The sequence below is a fragment of the Struthio camelus genome, chromosome 10 (genome assembly GCF_040807025.1).
Source record: "Struthio camelus isolate bStrCam1 chromosome 10, bStrCam1.hap1, whole genome shotgun sequence".
Classification (NCBI taxonomy): domain Eukaryota; kingdom Metazoa; phylum Chordata; class Aves; order Struthioniformes; family Struthionidae; genus Struthio; species Struthio camelus.
In genome coordinates, this window is record NC_090951.1 from 18,965,160 (window position 1) to 18,986,805 (window position 21,646).

The following is a 21,646-nucleotide window of genomic DNA, read 5'->3' on the forward strand; positions in this document are numbered from 1 at the left end:
TACTGAAATAAATGATCTTGCAGAGTTCACTCAGTGTGGAGTATCACATTTGGCTTTCCAAAATATATATGCTACTAGGTACATCTCAAATGAGCAACAGAGGATCTGGAAAAACCCTTTGGCAAGCAGATACTTTTTAAAGTAATACACACTGCTGAACAGATTATTTGAATGTAATACATATACAAATAAACGGGCGGAAAAGATCTTCTCCAGCCTATTCTCTGCATTTCAAAAAACAATTGTCCTCATTGCTATGAGTAACGCAAAGTCTGATAGTAGATTTCCTGTTGTGTGAGACAGCTTCAGGAGTTCTTTATTGGCCCGCACCAGACTAATCATCAGATAGTACCTGTCAAGTAAAACATATGAGGAAGTTTTTTAGGATCCGGTGATTGCGTCTAAAATGTAGCAGGTTTCAAAGTACATACTCAAGTTTGAGACAGCAGGATTTTGTCCTCATGGGGATTTTGGCTCAGCCCTGATTGCCAAATCCTGATTACTATGACTTAAGCATGAGATTGGATCGTTTGTTCTGTTGTTTGTGAGGTACTGTCACTCTTGCGTACAGCAAATCTTTTGTTCTAGAAAAAGTAGATCAATTCAGTATGGTGAATGCACAGGGATGTAGAAAAATCTGGGCTAGCTAAGTTGAAAGATAAGTGGTATTAAGATGCTGAGGTTACCACTGAGAAAGGGTGGTGGTGTACACAGCCAAAGGAAGGTTAATGTGTTTTAGCACATTGCAGTGAAATGACAGCATGGTTGGTGGCTGGCTAGTACAGAAGAGAGGAAATATAGATCACCTACATGTGTGGCATTTAATAACCAATACTTTTAAATAATTGACTGAGGAGCACTGCCTCACAAAATGTCAAATGCTGCTGTTGGCCTTTTACTACCAAGTATTGACTATAACCTAAAATTGGCCTTTAATCATTGTTTAAAGGACAACTTGAAAATATGTTGAGGTTAGGCGTGAGGCCTGATTCTGAGCTTACTCGCACAGCTTACTTGACAGTAAGTCCTAAGTGAAAATTAATTAGGAGATGGAAATTATTCCTGAAACATGCAGCATTTTTTTTGTGTTAATATGGTTAGGCTTTGTGCAATTCAATTACCTAAACTGCTTCCTTACCAGAACTAAATAAAGTTAGTCTGGCATACAGGAGTCTCTGCATGAGAACTCATTCACAAAATCCTCAGCAAGAGCTATTAACCTTAGAGTTTGGTCAAGATGATGAATATTCTGTAACTTCAGTTGCATCAAGTCTAGATTTGAGCTTTCTTCTCTCTACAGTACTTACTGTTGTTTTTTCTTCCTGGTACAGCTTTTCCTGTTCATAGAAAGAGAGGGAAGGAGGTGAGCTGATAGGAATGCCTTTCTAATACAAGAAAATATATTATTGAATGGAGTTTAAGAAGAGAAGGAGGTGGTATAGCTTTAAGAGGTCTTGGCAAGCAGATAGCATATGCACTTGTTAAAACATGTGCTTAGTAATGGATGCGGTATAAAAAGTGTTCAAGTGTTAATTTAAAAATAACAAACGATTTTACCAGAACTGGAATCCCTGAAGATTTTTAACAAAGCGTAAGTATTTATGCTTACACAAATCTGAGACAAGGACAGAAGAATAGAGAAATCGTCACCCTTGCCTCATCAAGATGACTTTTTTTTCAGAATCAACAGTTACCCGGTCATGGGTAGTGCTGGAGTATTTCAAAGCAGTCACTGGTCAAGCAGCTTGATGGATAAGTTGGTGGATGAAACACTGCTCTCTGCTCCCCCCGCCCCACTAGTATTAACTAAGTTTAGAGACTAAACTGAGACATTGTGATATAATATGAACCTGAGTTTGAGAGCCTGGGTAAAAGGCAGTCTCCATCATTAAACAACCGCATGTCGCAAGTTGATACACTGACCTCTGGTGAGACCAGCTAACCCTGCACAGAATTAACTAGCCTATTGCTAAACTTGATCTCTTGCACCTACTGAATGAACAGCACTTCTGTGTGATGTTGGGGATGCTGTTAGGGGTCAGGATACATTTTAAAATGTTGCCAGTATACCACCCTTGGTCTATGTAAATTTAGTCTAATTCAAAGAGACAAATCACTATGATTAGTCAAAAGTCAGATTGACTGGAATAGATTCTTGTCACAATGGGTCATATCATAGCATTGATTTTCTTTAAAAAAAGAATTTTTTTTTCATTGATTAGTGGCCTTGTATTGGTTTATTTCCTGGAGCGTTATGCTTGTCAGTCTTCATATGTTATAGCCCTTTCAGTGGCAGAGACCAGCAAAAAGAAAAAGAAGGAAAAAATGTATTGAGTACCCAAAACTCTAGTTGAACTTTTGAAGTGGTCAGCCATCCCAAAACTATGTATACTCCTTTTTAACAAAACATAATTTGAGGCTTCATACCTAGTTAATACTGTAGAAGCAGTAAACTTTGCTTGAATTTTATTAGGATTTATGTATGTCTCCAAACCTGTGTACTAAAAAGCTGCTAGACTTGCCGTCTTTTTTTTGAAAATACTCATGCCTGCCAACTGATCATGTTGTTATGTTTTACTAACAGAGTGGTTTTACTATTCTTTTTATAACTTCTACATTTAAGTATCCTACATTGAAATCGCTAACCTATATTGACTAAGCATTTAGTTAATGTTACTTGAGACGCTTCCAGATTTCTGTAGCCATTCTCCGTACTCTTTCAGGAAAGAAAATGGTAGGTGACGGCAGTTTTCGTTATTCTTTCTCCTTCTCCGGTTTGTCTTTGTTTGCATCATCAGGACTGAATAGGGATAAGCAAAAACTTTTTTGTGGTAGCAAGTAATGATTAAAGCAGCTTTGAACTCTGTGTGAAACTTAACTACCACAACAAAGATAAATTCAGAATTCTAAAGACCAGAACTACAGATTACTATTAAAGAAAGAAAGACTCAACAGGAGTTAGGATAAACAGAATTATTTTGCTGAAATAATATTTCATGAGTTATATTTGTGTATTTGATGTTTTAGAAAGCTAATGCTAATCCTGTATTAAAGTTGATGGGCTATCTATATATGAAATTAAAACCGCTCTAGTAAGGTATACATCATTTGCTGTGCCTTATATTTTAAATGAATGCATTACCTTGCTCCTGATGGACTTTATACTGCTTCATTTGGGGATTTGTTTTCTTTGTAAAGGATATTTTCCATGCAAGTTTCACAATAAAAAAGCAATTACTTCAGATGCCCAAAAAAGCTGAAATGTGCTTTTTCACTCTTGATCTGTGAGCATTGATTTGTGGAGGGAGTTTAGATGAGTTTTGTGATGGAACTGCAGATCTGGTGGAGGGAGCACAAGCAGTTTTGGGACACCCTCCCATCCAGGGCAGGTCTGACGGAGCAGGGCAATTCCAAGTCCTTTGTTCAGATCCAGCTAATCCAAAAGTTATTGGTAGCCTGTCTAGTAACCAGATTATTTGTTAAACTGTCAGAAACTGTTTTTCATTGTAATGCTGCACTTCCTTTCCCTAGCTACTGACTAGCCTGCATTTGGGTAATTTTATTAGTGCAAATTTGCTTGGTCTTTTGTATGATGACCAAACTATTTTCTCATCCACAATGTTAATCAAAATAAGCCAGAGTTGATGCATATTGGACTGAATTGTGAGGAAACTTACACTTCTAAAGTTTCTGTTATATATGTCTCATGCGTAAAGAAAAGATTTGGTTTTTGCACCGCTCTAGGCTTGATGGGAGTGGCTCAATTCACATGGAATAGAAGTGAAAGTAACAGCTGGCTTTTATGTGGAATAGCTCCGATATTGCTGCCTTTATGTGTTACCCTATTCCCACCCCAAATGAACATAAATGACATGCCACTGTATGTTTTGCCTTGCAGGTTGAATTTGAGTGGCTTAGGCAGTTTTGGTTTCAAGGCAAGCGCTATTTGAAGTGCACTGATTGGTGGCTTAAGCCTATGGCTAGATTAGAAGAATTCTGGAGAAAAATGGAGGTTATGGTAAGTACCACTGTTACAGTCTACAACTTTTAGAGCTTAACTCTGAGAGCACAAGAACATGCACAATTGTATTTTTTTTAATTGTATTGTAGTATCAGGGTTTACAATTTATTCAAGCCATATGAAAAGTAGAGTCAATGGCAGCTTTCCATTGCCTCCTCCTCTTTCTCCTCCCAGTAACCAAAAGAAACACGAGCAAAACAACATTCAAAAAACCTGAGAGGAGATTTTAGTTGTTTCCTTACTTTGTTTGTTTTTCAAGTTTGACAGCTTCAAAAGATGACAGGTATAACTTATATCACACCAAATGATACATGAAACTGTCTAATGTTGGGCTCAACTTTTTCATACAACACCAAGATGGACAGGTCTTTGTCAATGACAGCAATGGTGAATGTGTCCGGAGAGTTGAGAGTAAAATCTGATGGTATGGAGGTACAGCTGTATGCAGTCCATGTACAAACTTACACCACAGCAAAAGCCAACAACAAATTCTAGTGAGTGCAGAGCTAATTAGTTGCTTGAATGATAGTAGTTATGTTAGTTCCTGCTTATTTGAAAGTGTATCCCTGCCTTCCTTGAAAACTGAGCCAGTGGTATCAATGACAGCCAGCTATCCCAGCAGAGACTCAACTGAGAGACTTTACTAGTGCAAGCATTTGATATACATGCTGTCAAGGCTACTTTTAGATATTTACACAGAAGGAGCTATACTGATAAATATATGTATTATATGTATTATATAGGTATAGTGTATGTACTTCTCTTGCTAAGTATCATTGCATCTGCAGCAGAAGCTTCTCAGAGGAATTTCTGCTGGTCACAACGTGATCCTCAATTTGTCCATAGCTGTCTTGGAAAACTTTGTAATGTGGTTCAGGATGTTGAATATAATTTTAGTAGAAATGGATTTGAATCCCCAGAGGTAAGATGTAACAAGAAGGTGCTATTCAGTTTTGAAGGAAATGTTATCCACTGACCTATGGATGAGTATTGTAAACTTTTCCTGCAGCAGCTGGTTTCAAACTTGAAAACCAATGTGGATAAGCGGAACTTTCATTTGTGGAATTAATTGCTGCAAGAAATCGATGAACATCAGATTTTTCTATGAAAAGAGGGAAATGATTTTATAACTTGTTTATTTTTATGTAACTTTTTTCTGATTTTTGCATTTTCATGTGCTCATGTTCTGCTAATATTTTTGGATCTTGAATGACCCTTTTCATTTAAAAAAAAACCCTTGGTTTATTTTTCTTTCAAATGACACCTTATCCTCTTGTAACACAGAATGAGGTAGAGACAAGAATGTTTGATTGTTATTTTATATCCATTGTGTGTTGAGAACATGGGAAAACAGCAAACTCAGGAATTCTCAAGGGTTAGGTTTTCTGCAATTGGTGTGACATTACCATGTGTCTCTAATTAGAAACATGGTGGCGTCAGTGTATCTCCTTTCAACAGGCCTCAGGATGATATTTATCAGCAAACTGAAGGTTTGGGCCAAGACAGAAGCTGCTTCTAATTTAAATTTTAAAAATTGTTTTAATGTTTTATGATCTATAACACATTAATCACAATTAATTTCATCTATTGAACGAGACGGAAGAGAATTTTAATTGAGAATGTCTGTTTTGTTGAGTCTCCAAGTAAATGTGATGCTTACTGAGTTTGGGACTTGGTATCTTTTTTTTATTTAACCTACATGTACTTCAGTGTTTCAGAAACTGACAGTAGGGGGCAATGTTGAGCCACAGTTTTAATGCAACAACAGGCACTGACTTAATAAAATGCATAGAAATGTAGCATTAACATCAAGAATTATCCCTGTTGCTTCAAGTTATCTGTAATCTCTAAGATTCCATAACACAGGAAATCAACTGTGGGTTAACAAATTCAACAGCAATTTAACATAAAAAGTGCAGTGTTTTGGTGCATGTTTAGCTTCCACAGCATTAAATTAAATCCAAAAGGTATTTCTGAAGGTACCTAGTAGTCTATAGTCAAAATTTTTTCTCCATATTTATAATTTTAGCTGGATGATTCTTTAAAAAAAAAAAAAAAAAAACAACCTTTGCCTATATAATATGGAAAAATGCTTAAATTATAAATGTCTTAACAGTTGTTGATCTTGTCTCGGTAGAGTATTATGGCTTAGAAGGAATTATTTCTTAAAAGAACATAATTAAGCAATGTATTTTTCTTTACATTTGTGTGTGAGCTGAACGGCTCTTGGCACGTTTAAATATATGTGTGTCTAGAGCGCTACTAAAGTCAATCTTGGGTTCTCTGTGTGCTTTTTTTTTCCTGTTTAGTAAAGCAGTTTAAAAAAAATGGGGGAAAAAAAGTTTTATAAAATGATTTCTGATTCTGCTAACTGTAATTACTCCAATGTCACAGCACAGTATAATACTTCAGGAAGTTTAACCCAATGTCTTCAAACCTTTGGGCTTTGCTTGATATTTTTATACATTATAGTAAGTACCCAATTTTTTCCTAATGTTTATTCCTGGCATTTCTTTCCCTGAGGATAGTTTTACTTATAGCTCACTCTTGTGATGTAAATGTTAAGCCCTTCATTTGAATGACATTCTGATAAAACATCACATTCACCACATTACCCCATGAATTTATGAACCATTAAATCCAAAACAGTTTAACTAGTCTTCCTCTCCCTCTTCTTCCCCTCCTTGAAAATATGAAGGCCATTCAAATGTTTGAGGTTTTTTTTTTTTTTTTTTAAAGTCATCCAAGATTAACACTTTATCATGTGCAACATCAGGATAAATGCTTGCTGAATTCAAAGGGAGAGTTACCATTTGAAAAAAGACTGTACAAGCTTTGCTTTCTGGGTAAAGAGAAGTCTGAAAAGCTTAAATCTCATGTGATGTGAGGAAGTCTTGCTGTAGCTGTTCTGAGATTCAGCAGAGAGACAATTTGTCTCTCAGGGTCTGATATCATGCAAACCTCAAAATCTGACATTTATTTTAGCTATAAGAATGTTTTAACACCATGCCAAATCAGTAAGAACTGTAGAAATCCTTCAGTCTCTTTTGTTTATTTTGTTTTAGGCTGATTCATATTTGAGTAAGTAAAATGTAAATCAATGCAGTGTTTTTTATTTGTGAAATGAAAAGTAAATAGATATGATTATAGTCATAAATATCAAATGCCAAAGACTTTTTTTTCTAATGTATCTAGTGTTCCTTTAAAAAAAATGAAGACACTAGTAGTGCTATATGGTATGAATTGTATTTCCTGCTTTCCTGCTTTGACAGTCCATTTAGCAACATAGCAATGTATTTATATGGCAGTTGGCCTTAATAACCTTTATTGACTTTAGTGGGTAAGAGCCAAGACTGGAATTATTAAAATGTATCAGTTTCATTGCAGTATAAAATCACAACATATATAATTATGTTAGGTAGGCTAGGCTCCATTTAATCCCACCCATTTATGCAGGAATTTGGCAAGAGGAAGAAAATCATACTACTAAAATGTACAGAAACATATGACTGATTTGGAGTTATATTTAACAGCATAACTATTTGCTTACTCTAAAAGGTCTTATTTAAAGGAATAAAACATAGGTCTTAAAGAACTGTTTTTCAATGCTATAACTTAAATGCAAATAATTGTTATACCATTTGTTTCACTTTTTGGCGTCCTGAAAATATAGCTAACGATATTGGAATGCCGCATACCTTTCAATTTACAAGTGTGGTGAAAAAGCAGAAATGTACATATTCTGTATATTTATAATGAGCAAGGTGGTATTTCATGCAGGCTGATATCTTTCTTCTGAATTTGTAAGAATTTTTAGTAACTGCACTAACTAGTCACGTTATTACAGTTATCCTCAATGCTACCCTTTTATGAGTTTATGCAATTGAATTGAAACAATTCAATTGAGAGCAAAGATATTTTCTTGTAACATTATTTTTCTTTCCCTCCTTTTTGAGGTCTACTTCATTATTTGCTACTGTTGTTGCAAGTGAAATATGTCATAGTTTTCTGCTATAAGCCACTGTTGTCAGGGGCTTATAGCCTGGCAGTTAGAATTGAGTCTGGGCTTCAACTTGAGCTACAAAATCTCAGCCCAGGGCCATAATATATTTCATACATTTTCCAAATTAAAACAAGGGTTAAATATGTATTTAAATCAGGGTATTTCAGTTCCAGAATAACCATGATAAGCTTTAAGGTAAAATATATTTTTTAAAAGGAATCCTCCTAGGTTTCATAGACTTTGGCATTTGGAACAGCTAACTAGATATATTTTAAAAATATACATAATGGTGTCACAAACAGGCTGTTGGTTTGTTTAGCGTTTTCAGAAAACGCAGAGCCACTTAACTGACATTTGAATTGGTCTGACCTTGTCAGCCAGAATTCAGGGAATTCTGGGGTAAGATGTAAATTCTGTTCTTAGCTTTCCCGTGGTTTTTAGGCATTGCAGCGTCACAGTCCTTTATTGGAGGACCATGCAGTGAGGGGTGATCTTATTTGTCTAATGAGCTGTGAAATGTAGGCACAACATGGCAGCTCAAAGACCCAAATTTTAGCCATATCTCTTGTCTTTCTAGACTCTTCTTATCTGCTTATGCCAGACTCTTTGAATAAATATTTTTGGCAGGTTATATTTTATGTATACCAGGAGTCAAATGTTCCTGGAAATGTACCTTTTATCTTAAGACAACAATAAAACCTCAAAACCTGATCCTGAAGGCTTGTTTTTCTTTGTTTTTTTTTTTTTTGGCTACTAATTTCGTTGCCCCCCATATTTTTAGCTCTCAGAAGTGCGAGTAAGGATTCAGCATTGTTTACAGTAGAATCACTAAAAATCTTAAAAAAAAAAAAAAAAAAAAGTTGTATTCCACATCTTTCTGAAAAAATATTTACAATTCTGAGGGAATTCAGACTTAAGCTTCCAAAACAAAGTGTGTGCTGAAAGCACAAAGGACTGTGTTTATGATTCTCTTTGAAGTGTTTTTGCAACAGGATAAGGAAAATTTTAGAAACTGTCTGATAGTGTTCAGGGTAAATACTTAAACCCCTTTAGAGAATTTCACACACAGATACTGTGCAGCAGAAAAAAGGATACTTATGTTTCCTAAAGCTGCTACAGCCTACAGCTTTGTACTTAAAGACAGAGGTGTTGAATAGAATTCTACTGAGGATACATCCAGTGACAATATCTACAGGAACATCAGAGCAAACCAGTGGATTGCACATTCTATTTTTAACCCTTATGTGAGCTAGTTGAGATCTAAGCCATGTTGATATGAAGCACTATAACATTTCTGTTACAAAATGCGAATGTTAAAAGGGCGATCTTCCAACTCATAGAGCATATTGTGAAAATTACTCTGAAAACTTTAAAGCTGTAATGTAAACTGGCATAAGCCAGGAAGAGTTTAGGACAGGCTACCTCAATTTATGTCCTATGGGGAAATGAGGTGTGTTTCTGACGGCACAAATGGGAGGACCATGGGTGGCTTGTGCAGCTGTGCATGTCATGTGGCTAGAAGTGTGTGCTACACCAGATGGTGCAAAGGAGGTGGGCATGCTGGCCCATTTCTGTGTTCCCTTCGAGGTGGATTTGCACCTGAGTTAGAAGTTTGATGTTTGTAGGTGTTCTTGTGCACACAACTGTACTTTGGTAAGCTTCTGTTTTGAATGACTAGCCTTCTGTTGTCTTGTGCTAGACTCATACTGTCTTAGGGCTTATTTCTGTCGTCTTCACTGTATATTTATGCAATCAATTATATACAATTGTGTGTTTTTTATTTATATATAAAAAGTGTGTGTTCTTGTATATAAAATACCATGAGCTCTATGTTAATCTTTAAAATGCTAATACATATAATGCAAATCAGCAGAAATCCAAATCATCATATAGGTTATGTCCCAGTTTTATATTTGAATTGTATAAATTGATCTCTATCTGAGCTGAGCAACGGTGCTTTGAACAAGATTCTGCATCACACATAAGGGTCTTCTCACACTGGATAGATTACCAGTGCTGGGCTGTTGTGTTTGTGACTATATGTATGTACATATTTGTACAAACAAGCATATACAATGATGTATAAAACTGTGATAATCTTCTAGTTAATTTCTACGTATAAGTACTAAGTTGTATGAAGTTGTACTTAGAGTAAACTGGTTCACAGGGAACGAGCACCGTGGGCGATTGCTTGCAGTCCTCAGCAGCAAGAACAGCACAGAGAAAGAGTTTTGAGGGCATTAAACTACGTTTGGTAGTATTGCAAGTCACCTAGTGTGTGGCAGAGAGGGAAAATCAGATCACAGTTCCTGCTGGATCCCTGTAAATCTAGTGTCAGTCCTGGAAAGATATTTTAGAACCTGGTATTGCCCTTTTACAGTTAATAGAAACTATGTGATAGGCTTAAATGGAGGCAGAATTGGTATGATGGGACTAGCGTATACTGTATAAAATGGTGTGCTGTTTTCATCGTTTTTCCCTTAGAACCTTGGATGGACGTATGCTGGAACAGCAGAAGATTCTTTTTGTCAACAGCATGTTTACCAGCTTAGGAAGCTTATTATTTTCTATGGAAATAGAGGAGGAGTACCACTGTACTGTCATTTTAATAGTCTAATTATTAATTTTAAAGCCTCTTATGCCATTTTCTGTACAAAAGCTGAATAAAAAAGAACATTTGCATACTAAAAATAACTAATATTTGTTGAAAAGAAAATGTGGGCTTTTGAAGTTTGTGTCTCTGAGTGTGGGTATATAGTTATATAGAATGTGATTTTCGCCGATAGTCAAAGTCATTTCTAGTTCTTATATAGGCAGTCATAGAAATGATCAGATATAGAACTCGTGCATTTATACATTTGTATTTGTATGTTTATGAACATATTGCATAGATACAATAAAAGATCCGATTTGGTGTTGAAACTAGATTAGAGGGATTTGGCAGGAGAAATTTTTGTTGACTGTTATAAACTAAGGGAAATTATGTTTTCTAATGAAAGTGGAAGCAAATGGCAGTATGACTAAAGTGTCACCATCTATGTGCTGTGTAGAGTACTACTAATATCGCTAAACATGGTTTTGTTACTACCTTATTTTAGTGGCTATGTAGCCACTTTATAAAAAAAGCATATAGCTGTTAATTTTCAAGTGGATTTTGTAAGCAAAGGAGATGAAATCTTAAAAATTGCCATTTCTAGCACTGATACCTTTTCTGTGCTGTCTGATCATTGCTACTTTTAATTACTAACAAAATCCTGGATGAAGTGAGTTTTTTTGCATTGTAGTTTTAACTGTAAATGCATCTTTAATCGAAATTACAGCTCTAATTCTATATGTAAAGAAATAAAAACTTGGCTTCAGTACTTGCCATGGAAAGCGTTATGGTCTGATGGATTAGGTGTTAATTCTTTCACTGGCTCTCTGTTTAATTTGTGGAAGTAACTAAAGTGTAGTTTTCAAAATCAGTGCCGAGGTCAAAACTTTGAGGTCTTAGTTTGGTTTTAGATTGAGGACTGTTTCTGATCTTAAATTCCTTGTCAATAAAATGAGGCTACGATTTTTGCTGCAGCTGAAAAAGAGTTATTTATAGGTTATGTGCTCTGGAGAGCAAATGTTCTGGAGTTGAAAGAACCCCATAGATTGCTGCCCATACCCTGCAATGATTCGAAATGTAGAATTGAGGCCAAAATTAACCTTCCCCCCTGCCCCAATGGGCCAGTTCTACCCATTCAGGTGTGATAACAGGAACTAACTGTGTTTTGGTGCACCTTCATTACTTTGAGGGGTGAGAGGGGCAAGTGTATTTCAGTTTCCAATCCTGGTTGTTACAAACTTTTGGGTGGATCTTTTTTTGCACTTTTCATTCTTATTACACATGCTTGTCCTTAATAATCCTGAAGCTGTAGACACAATAGCATGCAGCCTATCTGTATAACATTTACCACTCTGCAGCCAAAAAATAATTATTGGCTCTTCTCAAATGTCTCTAGTTAACATCAGGTTTTGGCAGTTCTCCTTGGACTGCTAGCGAATCTGAACTCTGTATAATTCTGACAGCAGAAACTCTAATATAACGTTTAAGCATAACGAATTTTCTTAAAGTTACTCCTGTGTAGTTAAGGTGATTGTTTATCACAATTGGACTAAATGGCATCTCTTTTCATAGGACTCGTTTTGAATTTTTGTAAAATAATAATAGGCAGGTTTAGGGAATGATTAGAACAGGCCAGATTCTTGCTTGTGACTAAGGACAGCATGAATGGAGTTATGCCCGAGTTGAATTTGACTTAGTGCTAAGCATGCTATATTCTGCAAAGTACACTGTCAATTACTGGGAATAGTGCATCATTTTGTGTTGTCTATCTGCCTAGGTTCAATATAATTGTGTCATAAACTGAAGTGATTATTGTGAATGTTTGTATACACTCTTAATAATAGTTATATTTTGGCTTAATCTTTAAGCAGTTTGCTATGTGCTGATGGATTAAAGCCTCACAAGATTTGTTAGCTAGCTAGAAGGCGGCCAAGGCTGTTTTGTAGAGGATGTGGTGGAACACAGCTTGGATAAGTGAACTGCAAGAAGTCTCACCATAATTCAGATACATGGCCAAATAATCTCTACTCGTTCTGCTGCTTTACTGCTTGTTCTCATATTCTGTCCCATTTCATACTTCCGTTTCATAAAATAGAAGATCCTATGCTTAAAGCATTTGCAGTAGCCGGACTTCAGAATTCACTCATTTGCTTAGAAGTAATGATTGAATATGTTGCAGATGGAGGATTTGGATAGAAATTATTTTGATGTTAGCCTGTGCAAACCAATTTATGCTGATGCTTTGTAGTATAAAAGTACAGAAAAGCTACGCTTCCCCGAATTCCTCAATATACAAGAGAAAGTATCTGAAAATCTTTCAGCAGCCAAGCTCTATATTTTTATGTTCCCTCTTCTTCATGGGGAACAGGAGAGTGCGCCATGGTATTTCATGTCCATGGATAATGCTTCTATCCCCAGGGAAGCAAGGATGAAGTAACATAAAGAAGTTAATTCTGTATTGCACTTATGTAGATGATCACTGCAAAGGCCAATGCAAGTCCTGGCTGTATCTTATTCTGAAATGTTATGCTACTTTTAGAAGGATTAAAAAATATACATAATCAGAGTGGTTAATATTTCTCACTTTTATAAGCCTTCTTATGTAGGTGGTATCTTCATTAATGCAACCTCATAGGGACTGACCTAGTCTCTCGGAGGAATGACAGTAGAGAGAGGTTACTATGCTATTGCATTTTATACTGAAGGCTTTTCAGATCATTACTCCGTTACTGATCTGTTGTTGGCTTTCAGGTAAGACTTACACATTGCACATATAAAGTGTGTGTGTGTTCATGGGTCAACTGTACTTGTGGTGATTCCAGCAAGGAATTGTGAATTTATAGTATGAAAATTTAGGAAGCTTGTGGGGGAAAAAATGAAGGGTAAGAAGACAGAAGCATCAATCTTAAAAATGACTAGCAAGAATACTAAACAAACCCACTGATTTGTCTAAGAAATCCTACCAGGATACAGGACTGTTTTTTCAACTTTTTTCTTTGCTTTTCATCTCCTAGATTTTTCTTGTTAAATGTAAAATGCTGTAATTGAATCACAGCATTAGCTGGCTTTTACGAACAAAACAGCAGATTTAGGCTCTTTACTGCTAGTTTCAAAAGTAATATATATAGAGAGAGAGAGAGAGAGCAAGGAGACAAAAATTGAGCACATAGATGTATAATCCCAAAGGAATAAACTGACTTCTGCTAGACAAGCTGAAAGCTGATTAAAATATTTCTCATCCTTTGGGTATGCAACAGCTTTTGATGATGGAGAGTGTATTAATATTCAGCTTAGCTGCTTGTCGACACATCAGACAGGTCCCAGGAAAGACTCTGAGACTGACCAGGTCTGCTCCCTCCGCCAGAAAGCTTCACGAGACGCAGAGCAGCGCCCTCGTACCAGCACAAGCCAAGATAAGCAGAATGCTCTTTAGCTATATCTTTATTTTAGCAATTGCTTTGAGACGTTTTGAAAGGATTGAAAATTTTAAAGAATTGTTTTCATAGTATTAACTCATTATATATGATGAAGGAGAATAATATTCATTGTTTGAAAATAAGGATGCTCTAGTCGATTCAGTTTTAAATCCATTTGTCCAAGTTCTTTTTAAACATACAAAGATTCCAATAGCACTACTGTTGGAGACTGAGAATTGCTCGGAGAACGTTCCTTATTGCAATTATTTTATAGCAGTCAGATCTGAGGTTTTGGGAGGTAATGTTCTCTCAACTACATTTATTCCCTTATAATATGATACCTTGCTTCCAGACAAGAACTTATCAGCTGACACTTCTGTTCTTTTGTTCTTTGGCTGGCATACTGGCATGTAGGGTGTTTGCTTTTTCCCCGTCCATGGTGACTGAATATATACAGTATCTCTAGAAAACATGTAATCTGTGGTGTGAGGTGCCTTTGGGATGGCTCCAGGGCTAAATACTTCCTGTAATAGGTGAAAGAGCATGGCTTAATCAGCTTAGTTAACTTAATTAAGTTGTGCTTTTTCTCATGGAAGAGCCTTGAAGTATAGTTCATTTAGAAACTATATTTCATATTTGTGGAATGACACAAGGTTGGAGAAATCCTGTGAGGTTTTTATAGTGGGTTTGAAAAAGGTAAAATTTGCCAGTTAGTTTACAGTGTGAATATGTGAATTAAATCAGTATGTCTTTTTACTGAAGATTGACAGTAGAAATTTTAATGCAATTTAAAATGCAGAGGCTTCTCAAACTGAAAAAGTCTACCTTTTTTCCCTCCCCTTTAACATTTCTTATACATTTCTATCCATGTTCATGCCGACCTTACCCTGCCTGCCTGCAGATGGGTCAGCTGATTCTGTCACATTATCCTCTGTCATTCTTTGCAAGACGGAGTAGAATGGCGTGATAGAGAGGATGTGCATCTTCTCTCCCCCTGATCTGCAGAAAATGCCTACAAGTTAAAGCAGTTTGAGCTGAGCTGTTTTTCCCTGAGCTGAGCTGTTACTTGTGCTCTTCAGGAGACATTCCATGTTGGAGAAATGGTCCGAGTTCCCTCTTGGAGAAACGCTGGGATCCCGGTCCCAGGGGAACCCTCCCGTCAGGGAGGTTAGGGGAGAGGATTGGTTAGAAAGTCACAGGCAGAGCTGGAAATAGTAACCACTAAGCAAGCTCTACTTTCAGTCTTGTTTGGTTTAAAGGCTGCACACTAATGAAGCAAATGCACAAAATTAAAAAATGAAATTGTTCTTTAAATGTGTGCATCTGTATCCTGCACTGTATGCACTTCTGTGTATTAATATTTTTTCCCCTGATTTTTCACAAGATCACTTTCTAGATCTGATAGGTACACTAGTGTTGGCTTATTTACTTACCTATACAGTTTATGAAAAAAATATTTAAGTGCTGTATTTGATTATCGTGTAACCAATACATGGGTCACCTGTTATTAATAATCAGAAACTAATTATATTAAAAATAGGCTTGGTCATGTAAGCATCTAAAGGTGGGAGGAGGTAAGCTACGGGTAACTAGTTAGAGGAAACTTGCTGAATGAACGGTAGGCTGATGTTGAGTTCTAGGTAAAAGCATATGAGATCTCTCTCTCTCTATGAGATCTCTCAATGAGATCTCTCTCTCTCTCTCTCTCTCTCTCTCTCTCTCTCTCTCTCTCTCTCTCTCTCTCTCTCTCTCTCTATGAGATCTCTCTCTCTCTCTCTCTCTCTCACAAGCACACGCACACACTCACACACTTACATGTTCTCTTTCTGGACTAGAAGGCAGTGAGTTGGAATGGGCTTCACAGGAGAAGCTTTGGAGATAAAGAAAGAATAGAAGGGATGGCAAAGGCCCTTGGGCAAAATGGAGCCGTGTGGTTTGGGAGGAATAGGGTAGGGGAAGCTCTGCAATGGGGGCGGTGAGCCTTTGGTAGGGTGGGGCTGGTTTGCAGCAGTAGTGAACGGTGCAATTGCAAATGTTGAGGGATTTTGAAAAGAACTGGAGAATCCTGGATGAGAGAGATGGTAGCTGGGTCTCTGGGTGAAAGCAGACCAGGACAGAAGCATCACCATGGCAAAACCTCTAGGACAACTTTTGACTGGGAATCATGTCCTTAATTGTTACTTTGTGGGGCGCTTGAAGGAGGGGGTTGCTGCTATTTTACCCTTGGTAATATAATTTTTTAAAAATCTTTTAAGTTTTCAGCTGCCTGAGGAAATCCTGTATCTTCTGAAATTTCTCCAGCATATGCAGTTATGTCATTTAGTATCTTGTTAAGTTGTTTAGTATTCTAAACTTTTGGGGGTGTAAGATAGTCCAAAAAAAAAAAAAAAAAAAAAAAAAAGGAGGCCTTCAAAATATTTCAGTCATAGTAGGTTGTAGTTAGCAATTTATTTGGTATAATTTCATCCCTTTTTATATGTTTGTGTCTTGGTAGAAGTTTCTTCCTTGATGCTTTTGTGCAGTCATAATGCTGCGTTTAATATGCTACTGAATTGTACTGCAGAACCAGTAATGGAGAATGAGTTCTTGTTACAGCAAAAAATATTTACATCAAATGCCAAAATTAATTACATCATGTTGAGATGTATTGGATTTTCGTGTAATAAAGGTATAAATGACTTTACCCAAGGGAAAAAACCTATAAACATAGATTTTAATAATTAAAAATGTATTTAAAAAGTATATAATTATAAAAAATGTGATTTTTTTTTTACATATATGCATACACACAAACACATACACATACATGTAGAGAGAAGGACTTACCTGTTTTAGTACTGAGCTGTTCTGTAAATTCAAATATTATGAAGAATCTTAATGAACTAGTACAATACGTTCGTTTCTCATCTTAATACCTCCCACTGCGTGTGCATAATTCTATGGCAGACTTTAGTGTTTCTTGATTATATGGGGTGTTATAATTTCCTGATGACTGGTTATATTATTTATAAGGCAGAGGGCGTTAATCCTTTGGTGATTAGCACTCTATTTGAATTACCAGAGGTCAAAGGTACATTCCTTTATTTGGGCTTTTTGCAAGGTTTCTTCCTTTGATATTTTTCCACTAAAGGTTTTGTGTCCTCTATTTTATCTGAAAAGTACTTTAAGATAATTCGGGGGGGTGGGGGGGGGAAGAATCCTTCTTCCTTAGGGGCCCAGATCTGTTCAAGCTGAAGTCATTAGAACATAAATTATCTTTGCAATGAATAGCTCCTCCAAAAATCATGCATTTAAAAACAGTCCAAATCTCTTAACGAAAAGAAGCATAGTCAAAAGGACATGAAGGAAAGCATGTCTACTCAGCCTCTAACAGCCTGCCTATCTCTCTATATCTGTATATAGCACATAGACAAACAGAAGGTGATAGGAGAGCAAGTAAACATTAACGTTAGGAAGCCAAAAATGAAAGGAGAGCAGCTCATCTGGTAGGTCTGTATTTCAAGCTTCATATTGTAGCATAGTTTCATTTCAAATGATGTTAATATTGGAAATCGTGAAGGATCTGATAGTTTGCTTCTGTCTTTTCCAGTAGAGGCGTAACTGATCTGGCATTGGTGTTATAAGAAAACTCAGTGTCAGACTAGGTTGGTCAAGCCTTTGCAATGTATGTTTTGCAGAGCTGGAACCTCTGCTCCCTGCCATCTAATCGCTCTGTGTTAACGCAGTCACCAGCTGTAGGCTTAATGCCCGAACTGCTGGATGAAGTTCTACAGTCTGTCAGAAAGTTGAAGCAGTTTAGAATAATCAAGATTGTATTTTAAACTATGTACCAAAATTGTGAGTTTTTTAATATTCCTTTGCAGTAAAAGTTTGGCTAATAAGTAAGAAGCAGAAGCACAGAGGCAAGGTGCTCCTGTCCAGCTATTTATTTGGTGAAGATTTTATTTTACTGTCTGTTGTGTGCTAGCTTTCTCTCTGGTGTTTTGCTTGGAGCTTTGTGAGGTGCTAAGGTTGGTGCTGTTTTACTTTTGTCAAAATCTTTCGCGTTTGCTATGAAAGATGAAAAAGCACTGTTCTGCTCCAGCATGCAAGAAATCTAGCTCAGACACTGAGGACAATTAGTCCTATGTTGGACGATAAAAAGCAGACATGCTAGAATTTTAGGTGGACTTTTTTCCTGTACATGTGCCAGAGGGAACCTTGCTACATGACTTTCTGTTTAAGATTATTTAACTGCTCTCTGCCATTCAGTTGCTGGCCTGTGGTTAGCTTTATTTCTCCTGTACAAATATAGAGCGCTACACTGGCTTCATTCCTTCTTTTTTGTTCCTTTAGTGTACCGCTCTCATTTCACTTATACTTAGAAATGAGTGACGTACTTCCATGGTTGTTTTCTTTTTTTCTGCTTCACTACAGAGGTATAGTGAGTAGTCTTGTACCATAAAATGTATGAAAAGCATAAGAACTTGGAGGAGGGTTCAGAAGGAGGCAGAATTAAAGGCGAAAGTGGTTTCAAGAGCTGAGCAACACAGAGATTGGGAGGGAATAAGTAGCAGGTGAGAGGGAGGAACAGGGAAGGGAAGCAATTGTGAGAAAGAAGAGAGTTTAACAAGGTGAGAGAAGCGTAAAACAATACAGATAAACGGGACCAAAGATAGTGGAAATACAAGGAATTTTGGAAATGCAAGAGATGCTGTAGTAGGAAAGAGAAGAAGAAAATGGAAAATGTCGATGTGCTTTTATAAGTTTACTTGTAGTCATCATAATGAAATTAATATGACAGTTGGTGTCTCATCTCTTTGAATTATTTTTCCTTCCCTTCAAGAAGATAGAAAAACTACAGTAAAGTGATAGAAGGGGAGGGAAACACTAGACAGATACTCACTTTCATGGATCGAAAGATTCTCAAACTGAAGATCTAATTTTAATCTGTATTCAAGGGAATCCTGAATAAAATACCATTGTTTGTGAGCAAGATATTAACATGAAGATCTGAAGTTTCATCTATTAAACTTCATCTTATTGGCCACTGTTCTCCAGTGTTTAATAAGAAATGGCACAACTAGTTAAAAACTGACTTTTGGATGAATGTGTTATTTCACATTCAGAAATAGTTTTTGTCTACTGATACATTTCTGAATCAACTTTCTTGAAAAAGAGTTGTTCCATTAGGGCCTTGCTGTAGCAGAAATTTGAGCCTAAAACTCTGCAGATACATCACTTTCAATACTATGCATGTGTGAAACTTTGAAAGTGGTGAGCTACTTGATTAAAATGGAAAAATATGCTTTTGTAAAACTTGTTACTGGTTTTGTGTAAATCTGTTTTTACTACTCCCGGGGGGAAAAAAGGTAGTGAGGGAGAGGATTTAGAGAGTAGCAAGAAAAGGCCAAAATAACATACAATTAACAGTATAACTTAAATTTATATGAGTATGAACCCTTTAAATATGTGCGTAGTAAGATCTAGTTTCATAACTAAGATTTGCTTCAGCAAAGATGGGGCAAGCTCTCTGCTGATTTGGCTGGTCATTACTAGAGCGATATATTTAACCTGTTTTTATATTGAAAATTATGTTGCTTATAAGTACATATTTACTGTAATTTTGCTAGTCCTGTTTCAAAGTCTGCTGAAATCTACTCACAAACGACTCTTTTTTTTTTCTCTGATTGAACTGTAATTATTTGTGGAAGTGCTATAGTCTTTTTGCTTTATGTTAATATGTGAATTTTATTCTAAACAAATGTTTGAAAAGTTTGAATAATGGACTTAACATAAATAACATGACTCTGTCAGTAGGGTCAGTAATAAATTTATTACTCTTTTCTGATGGTTCTTCCCACAAACAAAATTTATACAATTGAATCAGTTATTAGACAGTCGAAGTATGCTACATAGAATAAATTTAGAGATGTATTTAAAAAATACGATGTATCTGCATTCTCTTCTCATTTTACTGTCTTATCACCTTTTCCTGTCTTAAATTTGTACTAACCTAGTCAATGAGCATGTGTGAACCATGCTGATTTTTTGATATTTTAAGGACTACTTGCATTTTAAAAATACTTCTTAATCAAAAAATATTTTTCTGCAGTGCAACTTCTCCTAAATCTAAGGCTAGCTACTGCTGGAGTCAGAAGATGGTAGATAGCTTATGCTATGTTTGAACTGGTACTCCAGCTCCTCATGTCCTGAGGATATATGTAATTGCTCCAATATAAATGTTTTAGATCACAATGACAGCTGTGGAAATTAAACATAGCCAGCAAAATCTATTTTCTGTCTAGCCATGTAAAGGAGAGGACAGATGAAATAATTCCCTGGGCAAATAATTTCTTATGAACAGTGATGAATCTTCTCCTTTTACTTTATTAATTTTATTGTACATTCTAAAGAAAAAAAATCAGCTCGAGGTTCTTTATATTCAAGTTTGTTTCAATGGTGAAAAATTTAGAATATAGTTTCTAGGTCATATTGGGTAGCACATTACAAACGTTTCTCTAAACATTGGGGAAATTTACCCCTCAGGATAGTTTCCAGAGGAGTTGCAGTGGCTTGCAAATGGAACAGACTTTAAAAATTTTATGAAAATCTAGGAAGGACTTCCAGTTTCCTAGAAATTTTATTTCTCTGAATTTATTATAACAGTGTTCTGTTTTCAGAGGCTTCAGAAATATTAAGCATTACCCTATCCTGCTTTAAAAGATCTTAAAATATTGAGTCTTGTATAGATACTCTATTTTATAAATGCATTGTGATATTTGCCTCAGGGTTACTTCAATGTAAAAAATTCAGAATCTTCTTATACAGACTATGTGGCAGTTTTGCAGTGAGAAAGAAGCAGCAGAGAGAGGCTACCTTGCCAGAAAGGGTAAATACTTATTTTTCCCTGAGGTGCTTTCCTGGCTTCTGTAGTTCTGGGGGAATTCATTTTTCCTCAAGGTCTAGATGCGTCTTACCAGACCTGCTCACTCTTGACAGTGGTTTGAGGTCCATGGTTAGCAGACCTCTGAGCTGACTGAGCTATGCTTTTCAGGTGGTTCTTCCAGTTTAGGCTGGGGACAGTTGAGCATGCTATTGTGAGTAAGTTTACACTGCTCCTGTCTGGGCTAATTCTTGTTTCCACAGCAACTTCTTCAGTATGTCTATTTAGCAAAGTATCCTTTGTAGCATTTCACTATTTGAAGTAATTTAACAGTCAGCTTCATGAACCGTACTAGTCACTGGCTCCTTCTGTATGGACTGAAGACTCGAAATGAGCTAAGGAGTGCTAGGTTACTGAGTCTATTACAATCTTTTTGACAAAGTAGGGGAATTAATGTAGGTTGTAGCTTAGAAATGAAGCTATAGGATATTATTGGTATATTTATTAAAAAAAAAAAAAATCAGTGTATTTGTGACCCTTAGGATATGTAGACTTTTTCTGGAAAAAGCTCTATCTTAAAAAAGTTTATTGCAAAGTAAATGGTTAAAATTGAGCTGCAGTTACTTGAAAGAGACAAATATACATTCATTATTTCCTGAGTATGTTGTTTTTATGAGAAAGCAAAGGAAGCAATGGCTGGGTGTCATTAAGGACTAGCTAGTGGAAAGTGGTGAAATGAGCAATGAGA

General features: G+C 36.2%; 1 protein-coding gene across 4 annotated transcripts in view; it reads left to right on the plus strand.

The window, feature by feature from the left end:
* Nucleotides 1–21,646, plus strand: part of FTO (FTO alpha-ketoglutarate dependent dioxygenase) — a 267,508-nt gene that overhangs the window by 77,943 nt on the left and 167,919 nt on the right. For all 4 annotated transcript variants that reach the window (XM_068955600.1, XM_068955601.1, XM_068955602.1 and 1 more), the window contains exon 7: nucleotides 3,899–4,018. In XM_068955600.1, coding sequence (XP_068811701.1) covers nucleotides 3,899–4,018 — 120 coding nt within the window. The remainder of the gene's footprint in view (nucleotides 1–3,898; nucleotides 4,019–21,646) is intronic.